Source organism: Paralichthys olivaceus, chromosome 6 (genome assembly GCF_024713975.1).
Source record: "Paralichthys olivaceus isolate ysfri-2021 chromosome 6, ASM2471397v2, whole genome shotgun sequence".
NCBI classification, from domain to species: Eukaryota; Metazoa; Chordata; class Actinopteri; order Pleuronectiformes; family Paralichthyidae; genus Paralichthys; species Paralichthys olivaceus.
In genome coordinates, this window is record NC_091098.1 from 2,814,450 (window position 1) to 2,834,701 (window position 20,252).

General features: G+C 39.7%; 1 protein-coding gene across 1 annotated transcript in view; it reads left to right on the forward strand.

Annotated features, from left to right (window-relative positions):
• plch2a (phospholipase C, eta 2a) overlaps positions 1-20,252 on the forward strand; it is a 191,929-nt gene that overhangs the window by 3,661 nt on the left and 168,016 nt on the right. Inside the window, exon 2 of the mRNA XM_069527293.1 lies at positions 17,613-18,323. Coding sequence (XP_069383394.1) covers positions 18,170-18,323 — 154 coding nt within the window. The 5' untranslated portion in view covers positions 17,613-18,169. The remainder of the gene's footprint in view (positions 1-17,612; positions 18,324-20,252) is intronic.

Sequence of the window (20,252 nt, forward strand, 5' to 3'; positions counted from 1 at the left end):
GAGATGATTTGGGGAATTCCTTCAACCAACAAGACAATAAAGATGTAAACTGTCTTTGTATTTGGTATGCAGCCACTAACCTTTCGTGAATTGTTTTGAATATTTTATGGTCCAGAACATCATAATGTCGATCAGTGCAACATATAATAGAATATTAGCTGCATCAACATCTGGGTGCAGTCAACAACTGACAATCAAATTAAAGAAAGTATAGTGAAATAATATTTCACAGTATTTATTGTCGGTTTTCACACTGAATTGGTGGATTACAAATGTTGGCTAAAATAAATAAATGCTATTTTCTCTTGTCAACATGTTAAAAAATGCTTAAACTTAGACAATAAATTGAAGTATAGATTAGGTTTCCCCTTCTCTTCTTTTTATTAACAGCCTCAAACATTTTTGAATGCATCTTAACAGCTGCTCCTCTCAACCTTTCTCTCCTCTTGTATCCGACCCAACTTTTTCTTGTTCAGTGAGAGAAGTTAAATCTTGTTTGTTCTTGCAGGATTTTAAATCTTGACTGGAATGGCTCATACTGTTGTTTCACTCTGCTGCTTTTCACATGGTCTCAGAACATATGAGACACTGTTTCTGAACATGTAAGAGTCTGTCCAGTCTTCATTAGAAATACTTTCGCTGTCTACTTCTCTCTTTTTAGAGCACGCCATGATGTTTCTTTTCTCGCTTTCCTCTCCACTTATTTCTCACTGTCTATTCTTCCTCATCTCTCCCTGGTGCGTGTATCACTGACTCCAGTCTGAATTAGACTGCTCATTGGAATTCACAGATTTGATTGGCATCACATGAGAGAATTAATAACTCGCCTTGGCTGCTAAATCAGTGCCATAACGGCAAGAAAATGTGGGCAGGATAAAACAGAAACGCTCTGTAAAAACATTACAATTCTCAATGACTTCTTTGTTACACAATTGGGTGTGGTTAGGACACCTCTTATTAGTCACCCCTCTAATCAGAATAAAGGGATAGGGTAATTTTATGAGATTTACTTATTTCTTTTTTCTGAAGTATAATTAAGAAATTCATTACAGATGACATCACTTGTTCCCTGTTCTCCACTGAGTACAAATCTCTTGCTTCATGACAGCAGTTTGACACAGACAGAGATCTCTTTTCCATACAGCCAATCAAATCTTGCAACAAGCAGTAAGTTTAACGTTATCCCTGGCAGTGTTTTGTCCTAGGCAAAGCAGGCAGTCAGTGAGTAAGCATAACACAAGAGCCACAGGCTCAGAACTCACATGATAGATGCTGTTTGCTTCTTACTCATCAACATATCCAAAAACACACTGTCTGCTCATGACACGTAGCTACAGCAGGAGTCTACTTTGTCTCTCGCTGCCTATGGTGTACCTCTGGTAAGTCAGATAATTGCCACTGCTGGTGGATGGTCTACAACAGCAAAAGATGTCAGGTTCCCATCCTATCGACAAAGAAAATAAATCTGAGGCGTTGGAATCAATCAATCAATCAGTTTTATTTGTATAGCCCATATTCGCCACTCATAGGGCTGAACAAGGTGCAACATCCTCTGTCCTTAATCCTCAACAAGAGTAAGGAAAAACATTGAGGGGAATGTTTCTTGGCACTTTGGGTCTCAGTCTTATTGAGTATTGTTGCTGAGCATTTTCATCTTTACTGCCACTATTCACCATCTTCTAATGATATCTGATATCCAACAGCATAATGCTCCAGGTCAAAACAAATGTTCCAAAAACGAGTTTTGTGACCATGACAGTGAGCTCAGCGAAGTTGAGTGACCTCCTCAGTCTCCAGATGGGAATCCAGTGGAACCTTTGAGATGTGGTAGAATGGGAGATTGGAAGCATGAATGTGCAGCTGAAAAATCTGTGATGACGTAATGTTATTGTGGAGCAGTTGAATCAAAGACATGAACAACTGAGGCTGTTTACACAGTGTATTAATGTGGTGTCCCTCTTTCACCAATTAAAATACACAAGATGACTTGTTATTGTGCCAGCTCTTTGGTAAACTAACAAGTGGGAGTGTGTGTCTGTTGTGTAGTTTGCTAGTGCTGTGCGGTGCAGTGGCACAATCCAGCAGTCATTACATTAGCCAAACTATCAAAGCTTAAATAGTGAGAACTTGAAATAGCAATTAACACGTCTGAAGAGTGTAATTACTGTTGCTGCCGATCTAGATGAAAGTAACACTTCACACACTGACACAATCAGAACTCACATTATGTTCTTTGTTTGAATGTGTTGTGGAGGGATATCATTCACCTATGCCAAAATACAAACAACCACAAAACATAAACCAAGTGTCTTTCCAAGTTTGGAACACACTTCCTGACCTTTTCAGAGTTTCTTGTGCATATGGCTGTGAATAACTATGACCTTTTCAAGTATGTTGTCCACATGCTGACTGCTCTGGCCAGTGCGGCTCACCGTGCAGAAAGGAAAACCATATCTGACTTGGAAATGAGATGTTAGATAACTTGCCTTTTGACTATAAAATATCTGTTGAGGCGGCAAATGATTTTTTCCTACATTTTACATATAACTTTGCTAAATATTATGTGATTCCAATATTAAGTTGTGTGTTTTCTGGGAGATACTGTAGTGGGAACTCAGGACTGCTTTACTTCAGTACTTTGTTTCTGTCTGTGGACAGATGTTGTCTCTGTAAACCATGTAAGATACCATTATTAGAACTATAACAAAATGTAGGTGTGTAATTGAGATGAAGGACCAGATCTAAGATAGGTGGGTCCACAGAATACTACAGAATACCTGTGTGATAGTGAATGACTAATGAATAGTTATGTCATTAAGTAGCAATAACTACTGAATACTTGTTTAACAATGCAGTTATGATAATGAGTCATCATGAAATAATAACACTGACACAAAAGAGGAAGTAAAGTTAAAGTGATAATGGTTATGGTTAGCTTGTCCTTTGACAAAATGTTGGCCCATATGTTTTCATGGTTTGTTCCAGCTGGTTAGTTGTTGCATATTGGTTCAGTTTTTGTTTGGATTGTTAATTAATTCCTCTCATTCAGGTTTTTCTTTCAAAAACACAAACACCAGGAAACACGGCGGTACAGACTTTCAAATGCATTTTAAGGTTAGGATTAAAAAATAGAAAAGAGTGAAAAACTGAAAAACTATATTATATAAGATTCCTGCTATAATTTAACAGTAAATCAATACAATCTTCTCTGGCTACAGTCATTTTCAAAGGCAGATAATGAAAGCGTATTTGTGTCTCACGCTTTCATCCTCACTTATCACCTTCATCAAGATTTTTTATAGGACGAACAAAATCAATGCCTAATGTCTTCCTGAGGTGATAGTTACGTAAGTGTGGGTGGTGATCCAATTCAATTAAATGCAGTTCAATTTCATTTCATTTGTGCTGAATCACAACATACCTTGTCTCAAGGCACTTTATGATTCTTAAGGCCCAACATTATTGTGTTGAGAAATGCAACAGCTCCCACAACAAGCAAGCACTTGGTGAGAGTGGAGCAAAAAGAACTTCCTTTAAACAGGAAGAAACCTCCAGAACCAGTTTCAGGGTGGGCAGTCATCTGCCTGGACCTGTTGGGCTGAGTGTAGAAAAAATGGGGGAGAGAGAACTGTAATATTGATGATGCCATACTGACAAAATCATGCCTTTACTTTTAGACTGACTTTTTTCAGGCAAACAAAGCACTAAAATGCCCACAGTCAGGTATTTGGAAAGGTTGGATTTGGTGTTTATCTGAGTATGCAGGACTGCTTTTATACAAGGAATACAGTAGTTACACAAGAAATGTCAGAATGGCTGTAGTTATATTAAACATTAACATAAATAACTTCAGGTGATGGGCAGTAGTCTCTTTCTCTCTTTTACACACTGACCCATTTTTTGGTCATTTCCTGTGTATCCTATTTAAAAACATAGTACTGACAGCATCAGCTCTGCTGCAGAACCACAGCTGAACGGCAGCCGATGTGATCAACTGACAACCGTGCCACAAGCAGAACCACAGCCTGTGTGGCCCAGGTGTTATCCATGTTCAAAAAATCTGCAAATAGCTGCTAGTTTTTGTGTAAAAGAGGTATGAGACTCTCCTAGACCCTTGACACCGCAGGTGAGGATTGGAGCACAAGGTTGGGATGTTTTTGAGTGTTTCATGGGAGATGATGAGCAGTGGCAGAGCTGTGAGGTGGCCTCACATCTCACAACACGTCACAGATGTCAGTGGTTTCTTTTAGTAACATTAGTCATCCCGCCCATGGCTGTATCTATTTAGCAACGTTAAGAGCCTCTAGTGCGTTCACTAGGTGGGAAAACTTTGCAAACATTTAGCATTGGCTAACTTTTGTGCAAAAAAATCTATTATAATTTATCTTCCCAAGTAACATAAACTCTTATATAACAAGACACAAACATATATATATATATATATATATATTTTTTTTTTTAGGTGTTACTCCAAGACCTCAAACACCACAGTCAAAAGACTGAGACAGAGAGTGAGAGAGGGGAGACCTTGTGGACCCCAAGTATACTACCACTTCCAGACATACTGGACACTCGTATTGCACTTCAGTTTTGCTGAATCTGATACAGTGGTGATGTTATCAAGCAGCTTGATAATTCATGAATAGTTGTGACTACTTATATAAGCACCTATCAGAGAAGAGCAAGATGAATGGCCAGAAGTCTGTTACTTTTCTAAGCAGATTGAAGAGCCTGGATCATCCATTAGATGTAGAATGGGAAAAATAGTTCAACTTAATTCACTTATCTTAACTGTTATTTATCTCTGATGTAAATTTAAAAAAAATGTATTAAAAAAAAAGAAGACATTTCAAAATCAAGATATGATGTACCCATCTAGCCAAAATTGAAACTCTTTCCCAGGACACTCCAGAGTGACAGGTGGGGGAATCTTTCAAGCCTTCTGGTACAATATTCACCTGTGGCTGGAGTACTCACTGACTCAGCACTCTGAATACTGGTATGCATGCAGGCATTTTGGCCTCCCAAACACAGAGACTGTTTTCAGCTCAGCCTTGGGATCAAGGAACTGGAAAGCTGGGGAGAAAAAGCAGATACAGGAAAATCGTACCTATATAAAAACTGTAGCTAAAGTCTTGCTGTTAATTGCAACCCACAAAATATTTCACAAAGAGGTCTTAGGGAGACAAGTGATGCAAATTTTGGTGACATCGGCTGAAATAGTACACTTATGGCCGACACAAAAAAAGGAACAGATGTCTTTAGTGCTTAGGTATTATTTTCGAGGAGCTGTAAAAGAAAGCTTCTTGCACCTTGAATCTGCAGACCACCTTGATGCTGCAGGACTGACCCTAAAAAATTACCCAGATCCTATGGCCTGAAGTACCAAAGTAACCTGGTTGGGCAAGCATGCGATGGTGCTTCTGTCATGAGTGGCAGGCACACCAGTGTTCAATCTCGTATTAGTTAAGTGGCATAGCAAGCCTTTATTGTAATGCTCATAATCTTAATTTGGTTCTTGTTGACACTGTTAAAGCAGTCCCACAGCAGAGACTATATGCTTTTATGTTTGGCTCTTACATCCACACAGAGTGGCTTAACATACAGAAAGAAATGGAGCACCCACAGAGCTTCAATGATGGAGGGAAACAAGGTGGGCTTGTCAGCATTTTGCTTGGTGTACTGTACTTGATAGACTTCTTGCTATTATCCGTGTCCTTGAGGAGGTAGCTGCAGGAAAGGGTGGACATAGAAGTACTGATGCACAGGGCCCGGTCTCTCAAATTGACCTGCAGTTATTTGTCTTTTTGGTGGCATGCACTAATGTTTTTGGTGATTTTTCTACAGTCCCCCTCTCTTGTTTTATTCTCAACTGTGGATCTAGTTGAAGCCCTTGTGCAACAATTTCAAGATTACAGGGATGAATTCTACTATGAGGTACTCTGGAAAGAAGTCTTAAATACTGATTAAACATGCAATGTTGAGACAGCACCTGTTCCAAAAAGAAAGAAAAAACAGAGCAGAATTCTAGATGGACATTTCATGTCCTCAGTAGGTGAGCATTCTGAGCAGACCAAGGACACTTTTTGTGCCAGCATATTCTACCCTGTGCTTGATAACACGCTCAGTGAGTAAAATAGACAATTCTCAAAACCAAATTATGAAATAATGATGGGGATCCAAGCCTTAAATCCTGCATGTGCTACATTTTGCCTAGAGGAGGCAATATTTTCATTTGCGTCTATTTATGAATGCAAGATAGATGACCTCAGACATGAGCTATGCCAAATGAAAAGAGTTATAGATAGGAAAGTAACATCTGGCATACAGAAGCCCTCTAACATTGTAGAACTTGCTAAAATAATTGAACCTTTTAAAGAGGTATTGCATGAGCTCTAAATTGCTATTGCAAATACCTGTGAGTACTGCTTCCTGCAAACGCAGCTTTTCCACACTCAAACTTGTTATGACATACTTGAGATTCACCATGGATGATGATAGACTGAGCAATCTAAATGTTTTAAGTGTGGAGTCTGGTCGAGCTAAGTCCCTGGACTTGGATGATTTCGTAAACCTGCAAACCACAACAATCGTAATATACAGCTGTTGTAAACTGAATGTCTGTATTTTGTATTCTTGTATTGTTTTTGCATCTTTTTGGTGCTATGTTAATCTTTATTATATAATTAAATCAGACTTTGATTTAAATGAACCAGTATATTCCAGATGATACACTGATTACCTCATACTGCTGCTGATCACCATAGGCTGAGCTGAACATCTGCTTCTAGAGCAGTAGTAATAGTCAGTAGTTAGGGACACTTGTATTATACAATAGAACAGAATGCCTTTGTTATCATCACACAGCTGAAACGTATTGCCACTTCTCAGTAGCAGGCCCTACATAGAATATAAATAAAACCGTCAGCAACAATCAATCAACGCAACTCTACACACAAAGAAATAAACATAACATAGAATAATATCTGTTAATTGGAAGATAGTCTTTATACTGCACTACATTTGTAAATTTGTATAGTGTAAGCTTTGCCTTTATATAGGCCTGTATTTTCTCCTCAAACATATTTTTATGTTCATTTAAAAATGTGGGTTTTCCCACACCAAAATGATCGAAGGTTCTATCCTGGCCACCCCACTGAAAAGTTTCTGTCTCAGCCACTTATGATCAGGCATCTGGAGTGAGGTGGTGCAGGGCTGGGAGTGGGTCAATGATTAAATGGCAGCTACCCTGACATAAGAAAGATACTATCTTGTTATTTGTTTTGTTAAGTTTGACAGTTGACAAGTGATTGGCTAAAGTCGAGGGTCTCAGATTGGGATTGGGTAAAGACCAGAGTGAGCCAGTGGAACTCTAAAATAGCTGGAAACTGTGCTTGTAACTTAGGGGCATGTGCAAGAAAATGAAATATTCTCTAAGCTTGGCCAACACTCAAAAAGTCTTCATATTGTGCCAAAGTAGGATAGTTGTAATTGGTTTGGTGAGCATTACCAGTGTAATTAAGGAAAATCTAACAACAACACCCCAGGATATTAACCCAGGGAAAATGAATTACCTCAGACCAATACTAATAACCAAAAGGCATTCAGGTTCATTATACTAAAGCAGCAGAAGACGTGGCTCCATCCAAAAATAATGATTTATTAATAATTACAAATATTTTAACTTTTAAAAGAGCCGTCACACACCATTCGCACATATGGGCTGGGGAGAATGATCCAGAGCTGAGGCTTACCAGTAGAGAGGTGGGCTGGCGATGGAGGGGAGGTTTCCTAGGGGGTGTCACCCTCATCACATGTGCACACACACACATCCTCATGCGTACGTACAATTGTGAAAACCAGGGAGTGTATGGCAGAGCAGACAGGAAGGAGACATCACCACCCAAAGACACCAGTCTCCACCACCTTAGGCCCTCAGCATATAAAAGACACACATCAGTAGGGCTTCACTCAAATTCACAAAAATAAAGAAACCAAAACTATTTTAATTTATATCAGGTAAAAGAACCTAATCTACAAATTAGCAACCAATTAATTATAATTAATCATAATAAAATGAGATTTGCAATTTTAAACAAAGCAAGATAAATAAGCTACCAAAGACACATTATTATTTGCAGTAAGCAGCTATTGCAGTAACTCAGCAATTCATTAATATATCTAGTCATGTTGTAGATCTATACATTGTTATTGTTATGGTTAGCCTTGATTTTGATGGTGCCAAATTGTTACCGGTCTCTCTCTCTCCACCTCATCTCTCTTCTCTCCCCCGCTTTCCACCCATCTCTCCTTTCCTCCCCCCTTACTTTTCTTTCCTCACCCCAACCGGTCGAGGCAGATGACCGCCCACATTGAGCCTGGTTCTGCCAGAGGTTTCTCCCTGTTAATGAGGGAGTTTTTCCTCCACAGTCACCTGTGCTTGCTCATTGTGGGAACTGTTGGGTTTCTCTATGTTAATATTGTTTTAAGGTCTTGACCTTTAAATGTAAAGTGCCTTGAGATAATGTAAATTATGAATTGGCGCTATATAAATAAAATTGAATTGAATTGAATTGAATTGACTGGCAATGTAACACAATCAAAATAAAGTCTTTGGGTGCAGATTAAATACAATAAAAAAATAAACAATACAATCCATGTTTGCTCCGTGTGGTCACTGTGTGGTCACTGTGTGGTCACTGTGTGTATTGTGTGCTGTGTTCACATGGATGGGTTAAATGCAGAGGTCAAATCCCCCCCCCCCCCCCCCAACCAAATCAAAACAAATGAATAAATGAAATAAATGCCTCACACAAGGAGCAGATGGTGGGATGACCCGCCACGAGAGTAATAAAGGAGAAAAAAAGGCAATATGTCAAACCCCACTCATATTCACAAATAAAAAGGGCTCATGCACACACACTTTAGGAAAGCCAAGGCAAAGTAAAGTAAAGCTAAGTAAAGCAAAATAAAACAAAGTAAGGCAAAACCAGGGATAAGCAAAGTTGATTACTTTTCATTTAGCGACTTACAATAAGTGCATTCAAGCACGAGGGAAAAACCCAGAACAACAAGAATCAAGTAAGAACAATTTGCTTGAAAAATGCCAAACTACAAAGTGCTACATATAAGAGCAACTAAACCCCTTTTTTTTTTATAAACACCAGAGTTGATGGTGGTTTATGGTTATAACCAATGTGTAGTCAGAAGAGATGTGTCTTTAGTCTGCGACAGAAGATGTGTAGATGTTCATCTGTCCTGATGTCAATGGGGAGCTTGTTCCACCATTAAGAAGCCAGGACAGCAAACAGTCATGATTTTGTTGAGTGGTTAGGTGTCCCTCACAGTGAGGGAGCAGCAAGCCGACTGGCAGATGCAGAGCGGAGTGGACGGGCTGGGGTGTAAGGTTTGACCATTTCCTGAATGTAGACTGGGACCAATCCATTCACAGCAGGATGCACAAGCACTACATTAGTATCTTGAAATGGATGCGAGCAGCCACTGGTAACCAGTGAAGGGAGCGGAGGAGCAGAGTAGTGTGAGTGAAGTAGAGTAAAGCAAAGCTGCAGTGCTCTTGCAGCGTGTGACGAGGAGCTGACGCAGCTTCCCAGTGAAGCTGCCCAACACATACCCAGGGCTCACAGAACACAACAATATTCTGCCACAATCGTAAGGAACATAAAGGTACAGGCACTTAGTGGCCATATACTTCTAATTTATCTTTCTGAATCGGAGGAAATGGAACTGAGTCAACGTTGCAACTTCTAAGAGTTGTATTTTGTGGTTTGTGACAAAAAACCCAAACCCAAAACTGCAGATGTACTTATGCACATGATTCCCTGAGATACATTTTCATGCTCATTGCAGTTTATGTTCACTATGTTTACCATCTCAGTTAAGCATATTAAAGGTGCAGTGTGTAAGATTTAGGTGAAAGGGAACTATTGGCAGAAATTTAATGTAGAATAACCCTCATGATGTTTTCTCTAGTTCGTTTCATCTAAATTATATGAATTGTAGTTTTCTTTACCCCAGAAAAGGCCAATTATATTTAAATACTTTATATTTACATGGAGGGGTCCTCTCTACGGAGGCCGCCATGTTTTCTACATTAGTCAAGACTGAACAAACTAAACACCTTTTGAGTTTTTATGACAACTAAAGCTACCACAGGTTCTTTTTCATGTTTGGAAGGAGAGGGTGAGGTGAGGGGTGTTCAGCTGCAACATGCAATTTCAACACTAGATTATACAAGATTCTACACACTGTACCTTTAACATGTTATAATTTGCCAATTAGCTCATAACAGCAAGTACATCTAGGGTTGACATCAGTAGTTTTGCAAATATTTAATCATAAACTATTACAGTTCATCTTGAAGGGAATATACTGTATGTACCAAATTGGTAAAAATAGCAGTATCAGCAAAGAAATTGGAAAACTTAATCTCCTATATTGTGGCATTTCATTTATCAGTTGGGATATTTGACTCTGGACCAAAGTTGATTTACTAATCATGTAGCCATCCATTTAGTCACATGGCTGGAGTGGCAAAAAATACCCTGTGTCTGGAGACATTTTCTGATGGCATGAAACTGCATTTGTTCATGCACATGGGCTTAACAATACACACAACTTTATGATACCCATGAAACTACCCTGGACATTAGACCTCCCCCTTCCTTCTCGAGGACTTGTTTAAAGACTACATGAGTGTTATTTCTGTTACATCAGTCACTTGTTAGTGAAAGATAAGAACGAGATGTGGGAAGCACTGCATTTTTAATCAGGCAGTTTCACCATCTGAAGAACTGAACAGTACTTTGTTGAATTTCCACTGCACTTACTGTCTGTACTATCAAGGTTTGCCATACATCTAAATCTGCTGCCAGGCCTTCCAGTGATGTGGAGCAAATGGTGAACACTGGTGTGTGTGATAGGATCGAGGTTTCCACTTTTGTTCATTCTTTCTTGTCTCGGTAACAAAGCAAAAAATACCTTACGACCCCTTGTTTGATGTCATGACAGAGAGTACTGGCACACATTTTGAAAAAAAAAAATAGATTCAGTTTTTCCTGATCCAGTCTTTGTCTGAGCTGGATCTGCTTTACGAGAGCTGTGCATGTGTGACTTCTTCACTTTCCTGTGATGAACACACCACATACAGCAGTCTCTGTGACATGCTGCTGGCCAACTGTATCCTCCAAGCTTGGCAGCTGCAGTATGAACGTGAGTGTAGCTTATAGGAAAAGCCAGTTCTCTAACCCTTTGTGGAGAATTGCTTTTCAGCAGGGTGTTGGTTTTCAGCCTCTTTCAGCTCAGTCATGGGGGATTTACCGGCGCTGAAACCCAGCACCTTACCTGCAAAAACCTGAGAGACTGAAAACAATCCAACCTCCTGGGAAAGTGGGTAGCTGCTGGTGTTGCAGCTCTGTTTGGGGTATGCATGCATTTATTGAAATGTTGGCTGAAATAATAGGAAACTATATGATAGACGATATAAAACTCCTGTCCATTATGGAAATTGAAAGAAACAAAATTTCACAACAATTTTTACATTAGATTGTGATAGTAAATGCAAATGTTGACTTTATGATGGCACTCAAGAGTCTGGGTTAACCAAAAGAGGATTTGGGAGGTATTTTGTGTTAGGATGTATTCTCTTTTGACCAACAATGATTATCCACAGCACATTTCATTGTAATCTAACCCATTGTTCTCTTGTGTAGGGTGCAAATTGGAACGGATTCATCAATTGGGGAACATGATTGCACTCATGATCAATATAAATTTGTCAGACAAACTAAATTGCTACCATTTTACCATTATAGCTATTAATTATAATACTGTATCTGGTTGTATTAGGAAATGTTGCAAGTCAATGATTCTTCTCTACTAAATTTATCAATCAATCACATTTTATTTGTATAGCACACATTAACAAATCACAATTTCTCTCTAGAGCTTAACAAGGTGTGACATCCTATGTACCCCCCAAAAAGCCTAAAAACAGGGGGGGGGGGGAAACGTGGAAACCTCAGAAAGAGTCACATGTGAGGGATCCCTCTCCCAGGACAGACAGAGGTGCAATAGATACTGCATGTAGCTGAACACATCAACAAAATATTAACATCGGTTAGAAGAAACAGTTTTTAACATAACGGAAAGGTGTGTCAATGTTTTACTAATTTACTAACATTCAGACTTTTCAATTCAATGCGTAAACTGCATAAAATTCCGATTTTTTTAATATATATTTTTAATTTTACTTTATTTTTAATTAAATCTGTATTTTACCAAGCGAGCCTAGCACGATGAAGAAAGAGACACATTCTCCCCTGGTATTGGACCAAATATTGTGGTAAACTACAGTGATTAGACATAATGTCTTTCTTTCAGCAGCACGTGTTTTGTTGTCTTGGCGGCCAGCTACACTGTCTTGAAACTCCTAGATGCTATGTGCACTGAATGGATCCTATTGTGTATGTATTGTGTTTGCAGGGTTCAGACAGGTGGGGAAGAAAGGGCCATTGTGCTAGTTTGCCTTTGACTGTTGGCCTGAGACATTACACTTTATGTGCACACGCTAAATGCCACAAGCATTTAAATCAATTGACTTGCCTCCTTAGCTCATAATAGATCTGATAACATATGAGCTCTTACAACATAGAGATAATAACCCTTGTGTGTGTGTGTGTGTGTCTCTACATGTCTCCCTCTCTCACTCACAGGCGACTTAGGAAAACAGCCAGTACCACAGAGGAGAGTGTGTGAGGTAGTCACAACAACACTCTGTAGTCTAAGCCACAAGATGAAACACACTTTTCAAAGAGCTGAAGAAGACTGACTCCCCAGCTTTCATTGTGGCTGTTAGATTTTAGTCCCGAGAGTCGCCAGGACTTACTGTTCAAGCTTTCTCTTTCTCTCTCAGTCAGTCATGTCAGGGTCGGTGTTGGGAAATAAAAAGGTTAAGTGCACGACTGAGCTTGTATCTAACTCGCTGCACTTAGCAACAGAAAGGGTGTTACCTACAGTTTAATGTTTCTGCTCTCAGGAACTCTTTTGTTCCTTTTACAGGTATGCACCTAATACTAGCCTTGCTCAAAATGCGGTGCTGGTGTAGGTGTCTGTGTACAACACAGACTGCAGATTTGTTAGACCACATAAAACTAGTGTATTGACTGAAGCAAAAATCACAGAATGGTGGGATCTCAAAAAAAGTTTGTCTCTTAAGCCCACTGGTTCCCACTGTAGGTATGGATCTTTAAAACATTTAAATAGTAAAATTACCTCCTCCACCAACCAGTCAAGAGGCCTACACCCATGTCTGTCCAGAAGCAAATAATATATGCAGTGAAGACATTGACTGAATTCAACGAAACGTATTAGGTGTATTTTGTCATAACTAAAATATAAATGATTGAGTTATGGTCAAAAGCGTGTGCTGTGAGGTCACAGTGACCTTTTACCACCACTAACTGACTAATCAGTTCATCCTTGAACCCCAGTGAATGTTTTGCCAAATTTGAGGTTATTCCGTCAAGGTGTTCCTGAGATATTGAGTATTGAGTGCGGCATACAGACAAACATTGAATATGGTTAAGAAAGGCACAGCAAAGTTCTGTTTATTCTTTGTAAAATCATATCTTCTGTGTGAATTAAACTGGGTATGCAACAATGTTCACACTCATGTTCGCTAGTAACAGTGTGAAAAACCCTTGAAATGTCCTGGTCCTCTCAGAAAAATGCCATCGTTGGTTTCCTCACACACTCATATAAACACAATGCACAGCTCTGATCATACTAATCCTCATTCTGTTCCTGAGGCTTTGATTTTTCACATTATTTCACTTGGTGTGGCTTGTGTAGGAAAAGTCACCATGTGCACATGTCAGGACAAGTCAAAGACAAGTGGACTGACTAGATCCTTGTCACACATTCCCACTATGAGGCTTTTGTGGACACTATCTTGTCTCTTGTCTTATCTTTTGTTTTGATGGCAACATCTAGGCCCTGAAACATTCACTGAATTTTGAAGAATGATGATGAAAGTCATCTTACAAACTAAAGCTTAATTCATAACTAGTCGAACTAAAACTTCAACGGACATTTTACTGCTGCGGTCAGCTAATGGCAGCAAACCTCAGATGTGCCGGGGGGTTCTGAGCTTTTTTGCTGAGAAAAAAACGACTGCCTGAAGAAAAGAAGAAAGTTGTCAGGTCGTAACTGCTGAGTTGGCGCTAATCCTCTGTTACCCCCTATCCACCGTCATGGAATAGGTTCCAAAGTGGTTAATTTTGAATAATTCAGAACAATTCAACTGAAACTAAAATGCTTTAGATGCCCCAAAAAACGAAAAGGCTTTCAAGTGCAAACATTGGTTATTGTTTAATATTCTACAGGTCGGAGGTCTACACCTGAACACAAGAACCAGCTAATTTGAGATCATCATCACAAGTGACACTCTTAAAATAAATGATTTAATGGTGCAGCTCCACTGAGACAGTCACATTTCCCAAATAAAAGTTGACTTAAACTCCCAGTCTTGATTATTATGATTAACTTGGATCTTTTCATGAATGACACAGGTGGACATAAGGATGGTCTTAGTCATGAATTCTGATTAATGTCTATGTCACTCTACCCTGTTATCTACTTAATACGTAACTTGTAAGATCAAAACATGTGATAACCTATTACAATATAAGTTAGAGAGAATCAGGGGGAACACTCATTCATGAATCACTCTCACAACGAAGTTTATTACTTTAGGTTTTACACTCAGTGGTTTACAACCATGGTAGTTTTCTAGTATTATGTTTTTTCCACAGAGTATTTGATTTCCACTGCAATCTTTTCCAAACAGGAGGAAACGTCTTGCAGAAATTGTGTGTTTTGCGTTGAGACAGCAATTCCCTGTATCCAAAACAATTTTCTCCCAAGATAGACGAATAAAGAAACCTTAAACCTTGAAAGTGCCTCAGTTTGTACTTTACTTCATGAAGTCAACAAACACATTGACCTTAATTTAATTCCCTTCCAAAACCTCTGTGCTAGAGTTGAATGAAAGGATGAAAAACTTCCGTCAGCATGTGGGTGTTGGAATTATTACTTAACATTCCAGCTATTGCCACACACACACACACACACACACACACACCTCTTCTCCTGTGTCCAGGTAGAGTGTGTATATGCATGTTTGATGGTAACCGGAACGTGCCCAGACCTGCAGCTCAGGCAATCTGACCGCCAACCTTTCAAAAACAGTTCTCAACACGTCCATCAGCCAGCCCACCTCATCTCGCAAACCATGAGTGACTCCCCACCACACATTACTCATGCACCGATTGTTCAGTCCTTAGCTGGGCAGCGGATCACAGGCTCCACAACATTAAAGCTTTCTATTTTAAAAGCTGATTTGAAGGAGTCTTTCCATCTGAGCTGAGGTTTACTCTTTCTTTACGTGACTGGGTTTCTGTGAGGGATGTGTGGCGGAAGGCAGAAAGGTAGGTAAACAAAGGAAGTTTAGGTAAGAGAGGTGAAATGAGTGTGAGGCGTGTTCTAACAAACCGGCAGCTGTCATGTTGCTTTGTATGCACTCCGAAGTTTTAGCTCACACTAGAGTAGATTTATGTTGGAATTCTTTAGCAGCTATTTAACAGATTCAATCGTTGATTTTAATCCAACAGTTTTATACATCCCCAAATTCTGTCTTCTCTTTCTCTGTCTATAGTTTTGTATCAGTTTGCCACTGTCTCCAGGTTTAGTTTTTACGCACCTACTTGAATCATTATGTTGTGACATCAAACTATAGCAACATGAATGGAATCTGAGGTCAGATGAAATTTGAGAGTGCCCACACTAGGTGTGACCCAAAATGACCCCAAGTACCCTTCAGTCAACAGAGCTGGTCATGTGTTCAATAAGGGAGAGACAACAATTTGTAAATGGATATTTGGTGATATCTGTAATTAGCTGTTCGGAAATAGATCCTGGTGCTGTTTCTGATTGGTGTCGGTCTTCATTGCCACTGATTTCATTCATGACCTATGCACTGAACTCCAGTGAACCTCTGGACTCTATGTGTGAGTGTCCGAGTGATAGTGAAAGTCGGCAGAATGTCCAAAGGAGGCGATGTGAGAACACAGCAGGAGATTCTCAGCAGGATTCAGTGTGAGGAAGTGGGGGTGTTAATGACGTGACAGACGCAACACCGAGAGAAACAAAAAGAAAAAAAATACCTCTGGAGGAAAAAGAGGAGCCACTCTCTGGAAGACACTGACAAAGTTATCAAGATCCATGTCTATGTGCTGTTAACAAAAACATGTGATGTCCACAGTCAAAACCTTATGTCCTACCACTGTCCGCTGCACCACCCCTCACCTGAACACTCCGATTTCTGTGTTGTCGCGAACACGTCTGAGCGGAGAACCTCCTGCTGCGTTTTTCATGTGTTAAAAAGCAACCCTCAGAGGTCGTGTCTGAAAGTGTCTGCAGAGGGAGCTGTGTGAAGCCTGTTGAATGTCCTCAAATGATATCACTCCAGTCGTTTGGATCAGAAGATTTCAAGGTTGAAATGTTAAAAAAGATCTGGGGGTGTGAAATGAGTAAGAAGTGTGGAAAGAGGCTCAAGGCTCCTTTAGCTGCTACTAAAGTGCACAAAAATCTCCTGGAAGATGATCAAGTTGCATTGTGGGTAATGTAGGCTCCAGGTTTTGACAAGGAAGAGGAATTAAAAAAAAATAAATAAACAGGATCTCTGTTTCTGCTGCATTGATTTTGAATTGATCCTTTGGACTAGTAGTATTATAAACGTTTAATAAGGAGCGGCTGCGGCTGAGGGGTAGAGCGGCAGTCCTACCACCACAAGGTCTTTGGCCTTGGTCTTGGACAAGATGTCTGCATGCTATTTGCTATAGATCATGTCTCTGGTTTCTGATTTTTCACAGCAGACAGTGTCATTGTAGGAAACCCGCCTGTTGTCTTTTGCAATTCAAATGTTAAATCTTTTCGATGGAAGGCCTACGCTGTTGGCAGACAGTGTTTTAGTGAAACCCATTTCTCAGTGGACAACAAACCCACCAACAAACACTAACATCTAACTTTTGTTTTCATTGGAAAAGGCTACACACTCCAATCATTGCTCACACACGCTAACATGGAGGCTCCAACACCGACAGGAGCATGGAATGCAGATGAAATGTGACAGATCTATTTTATCAAATTGTGTGGTGGCTGCCAGCTCCTTGTCAGGACTGTTGTGTGTAGCTGGCCCCCTCTGTTTTTGTTTACCCAAAAGTAATAATCCCATTTTCTCAGAAAGTGGACTTGAAGGCACTGTTCTGCTCATCCACAGTAGGTGCTTCATGAAAAAAAAAAACTATTTCTAATATCACCTTAAAACCAGGTTGAGGACTTATGTTTAATGTTTAATTATGACTTAATGTTTTATTCTATTATTCTACACAGACATGTTTTCTAATGTACAGTACTGAACCTTGAATCTAGCACTGTGTATGAAAGGTGCTTTAGAAATAAAATGACCTTGCCATGGCTTATATGCCTTCCATATTTCCCACTCCCTTCATCTTTGTCTATTTTCTCCTCCGTAGGTGACTGTAGCATCTGGGCCTATCTGTGATTATGGTTTGGACCAGGAGGACCATTGATTTTTTGGGTCGAGTCGACTGACAAATGTCAGTCATCACAATCTCTTCACAAAAACTAGAAGACCACAAGTCCCTTTGGCCTCTGTAGCTCCTCAAATGGACCTTTTTGGATTGTGTCAAGAATTTTAATCAAATACTTCTTTAAATCACGTTTGAGGGCTGGCTTGGACTGAAGTATTTTTAACTGTTCCCTTCAAATATTTGACCTGGAATTGGACAGTTTGACGACTTTAGAGAGCAGTTACTAAACTCCAGACTGCCCCAGGTTCATGATACCTGCACCTTTCCTCCACCACTGAACATCATTGTGAGGAACCTGCCGGGCCGCCTTCATCATCTCTTTTTCATCTCTTCGTGTACTTCACAGAGTATTTTTGACAGTGACGGACAACATTTCTTGTGCTCCACCTTGGATTGTATCTCAGTTTCTTAATAAATGGTCTCAGGAGCTACTTCTGAAAATTTGATAACAGTGTGAACTCCGTCATACATCAGCAGTCATGGAGTCTGTGGCAGCTAGAATGGCCATGGTGACGGACTCCCCCAACCTGTCACTGAGGTCGAGGACTACCGTGACAACAGACCGTGACTCTTTTGTGAGCACTGCCAGCCTTCCCTGCTGCCACTTCCTGTCGGCCAACGTCATCAATGTTGGTAAGTGTCAACCTCTGTGACTTGAAAGTTACCTTAACGTGGCGATAAGTGCTTGTATCAGTGATGAACAGTGATGATGTGCCAGGAATCTGCCTGTTAGTGTTAATGTTGGAGGTTTCAGCTTGTGATGAGTTGTCTCTGCTGTCTCGAGGTGTGAGGGACTGTTTGACTTCATGCATATTGCTGCTTTGCAGAACCTTTGACTGGCTTTGTGTCAATAACTGAGGATGGTGGAAGACTTCATGATCAAATTAGTTATCGTGAAACAAGCTGGCAAAGATATCTTGTCTCAAATATGAAGGAAGACCTCATGATGTGGCATCAGTGTCTAGAGTCTGATGCAGATACACAAGGTTGTTATTAGAGGTCATGGACTGATGGCTGAATAGTACAGGAGGAGCTGATTGTGTGTAAGATCTTGGAATGTTAATGTAATCAAGTCTCATCCAAGAGACTGGATTTCAATTGCCAGAGTTGCTTTATGGCCACAGTGGAATTGAGGAGATGCATTCACCTGTTCAAGACACAGTCAACATGGAATCCTGACTGCTAGTGGTCTGTGCTTCCTTGACAAGTTAGCAAACCATTTCTAACATTGTCCCAAATTAATTTCAGCTCCTCAGTTTTCCTCTCTTCATCATGTCAGTCAAACTTTATTCAACTGATTTGGTGAAAATGATTGAGGTTGAGCATTTGTCAGTATGTTTGCCTTTTAATCAGTTTATAATCTGTATACATTTGGACATATAATAAAAAAAAGTCCTGCTGCTTTGGATGCTAGCAGTTCCTAGTTACACTGTTGCCAGGTATCACCTGGATTACTCTGATACTGAAGAAGTCAGAATTCATTTCTAGTTTATTCTAATTCTAAAGTCATTTATAGATGACTATCCTTGCTGGACACTGGAGAAGATCAGTTGTGTTTTGTTACAGCCACAAACAGAAGATGTCATATCTGGCTCAACCGAGTACTGAGTTCAAACAGAAGATAAAGTTTATTTACAAAATGGAAAATAAACTAGTTATCAAGATTGATGGGAGTGTGGCGGTCTGGCCAAAAAGATAACAAAAAGATGTGGAAGTCTGGGCCAGCGCACAGGGACCGTAGGACGTAGAACTTCCTCCCCTAAACTAAACAGGAAGGTAAAACTAAACTAGAAAGAAAGCCAGAAAACTGGACTACCAGAACTCTAGCCTAAAACACAAAGAAACAAAAGAAATAGAAACCACTTTATATAAAAAAAAAAAAAGCTGAGTAGTTTCATTACATGAAGCAAGACTGCGATTCGAGTATTAAATGTTTGATCATTTGAAAAAGCGATAATCGCTAGATAAAAATATAATGTATGGGACATTGTATGGTGAAACACAAACATTAAAAAAACACAAAAACATATCACATGTCAAGAACTCACAAATCACCAAACAAAATGACCAAACAGAAGTCAGACAGTATGGTATCTGATATTAACAAGGATTGGACTGATTGGAAAGATGAACTGTTCATATTCTATTAAATATTAGTTTTTCCATTAAAATGTTTCACTTATCTCTTGTTATTGTACTTAAAATCATAGTATTTATACACTCAAATCTGTATTTTCTCTTCCTGTTACTTGTTTTCCACTGATTGATGAATGCAATCCATCATTTTTTTCTTGAGATTTAGGTGGTGGCATGTTAGAGAGCAGGCTGTCATCATGACCTTCCATGTTGAGCTACTAGTTACTGTCAAAAACTCCGAGCCCATCGGCTATCATCTGACAATGAATTCACTTCTGTGGCAATACAATATTTTTGGGCTTCCGATGTAGACAGTGGATATGTGGGCCAAGTCTCTGTCTTTAGTTCATTACAGTCCGACTTCTCTCCGCTTCTCCACACAAAACACTAACAGGGATTCTTTTTGTAGGTTTTTTAGGTCCAGGT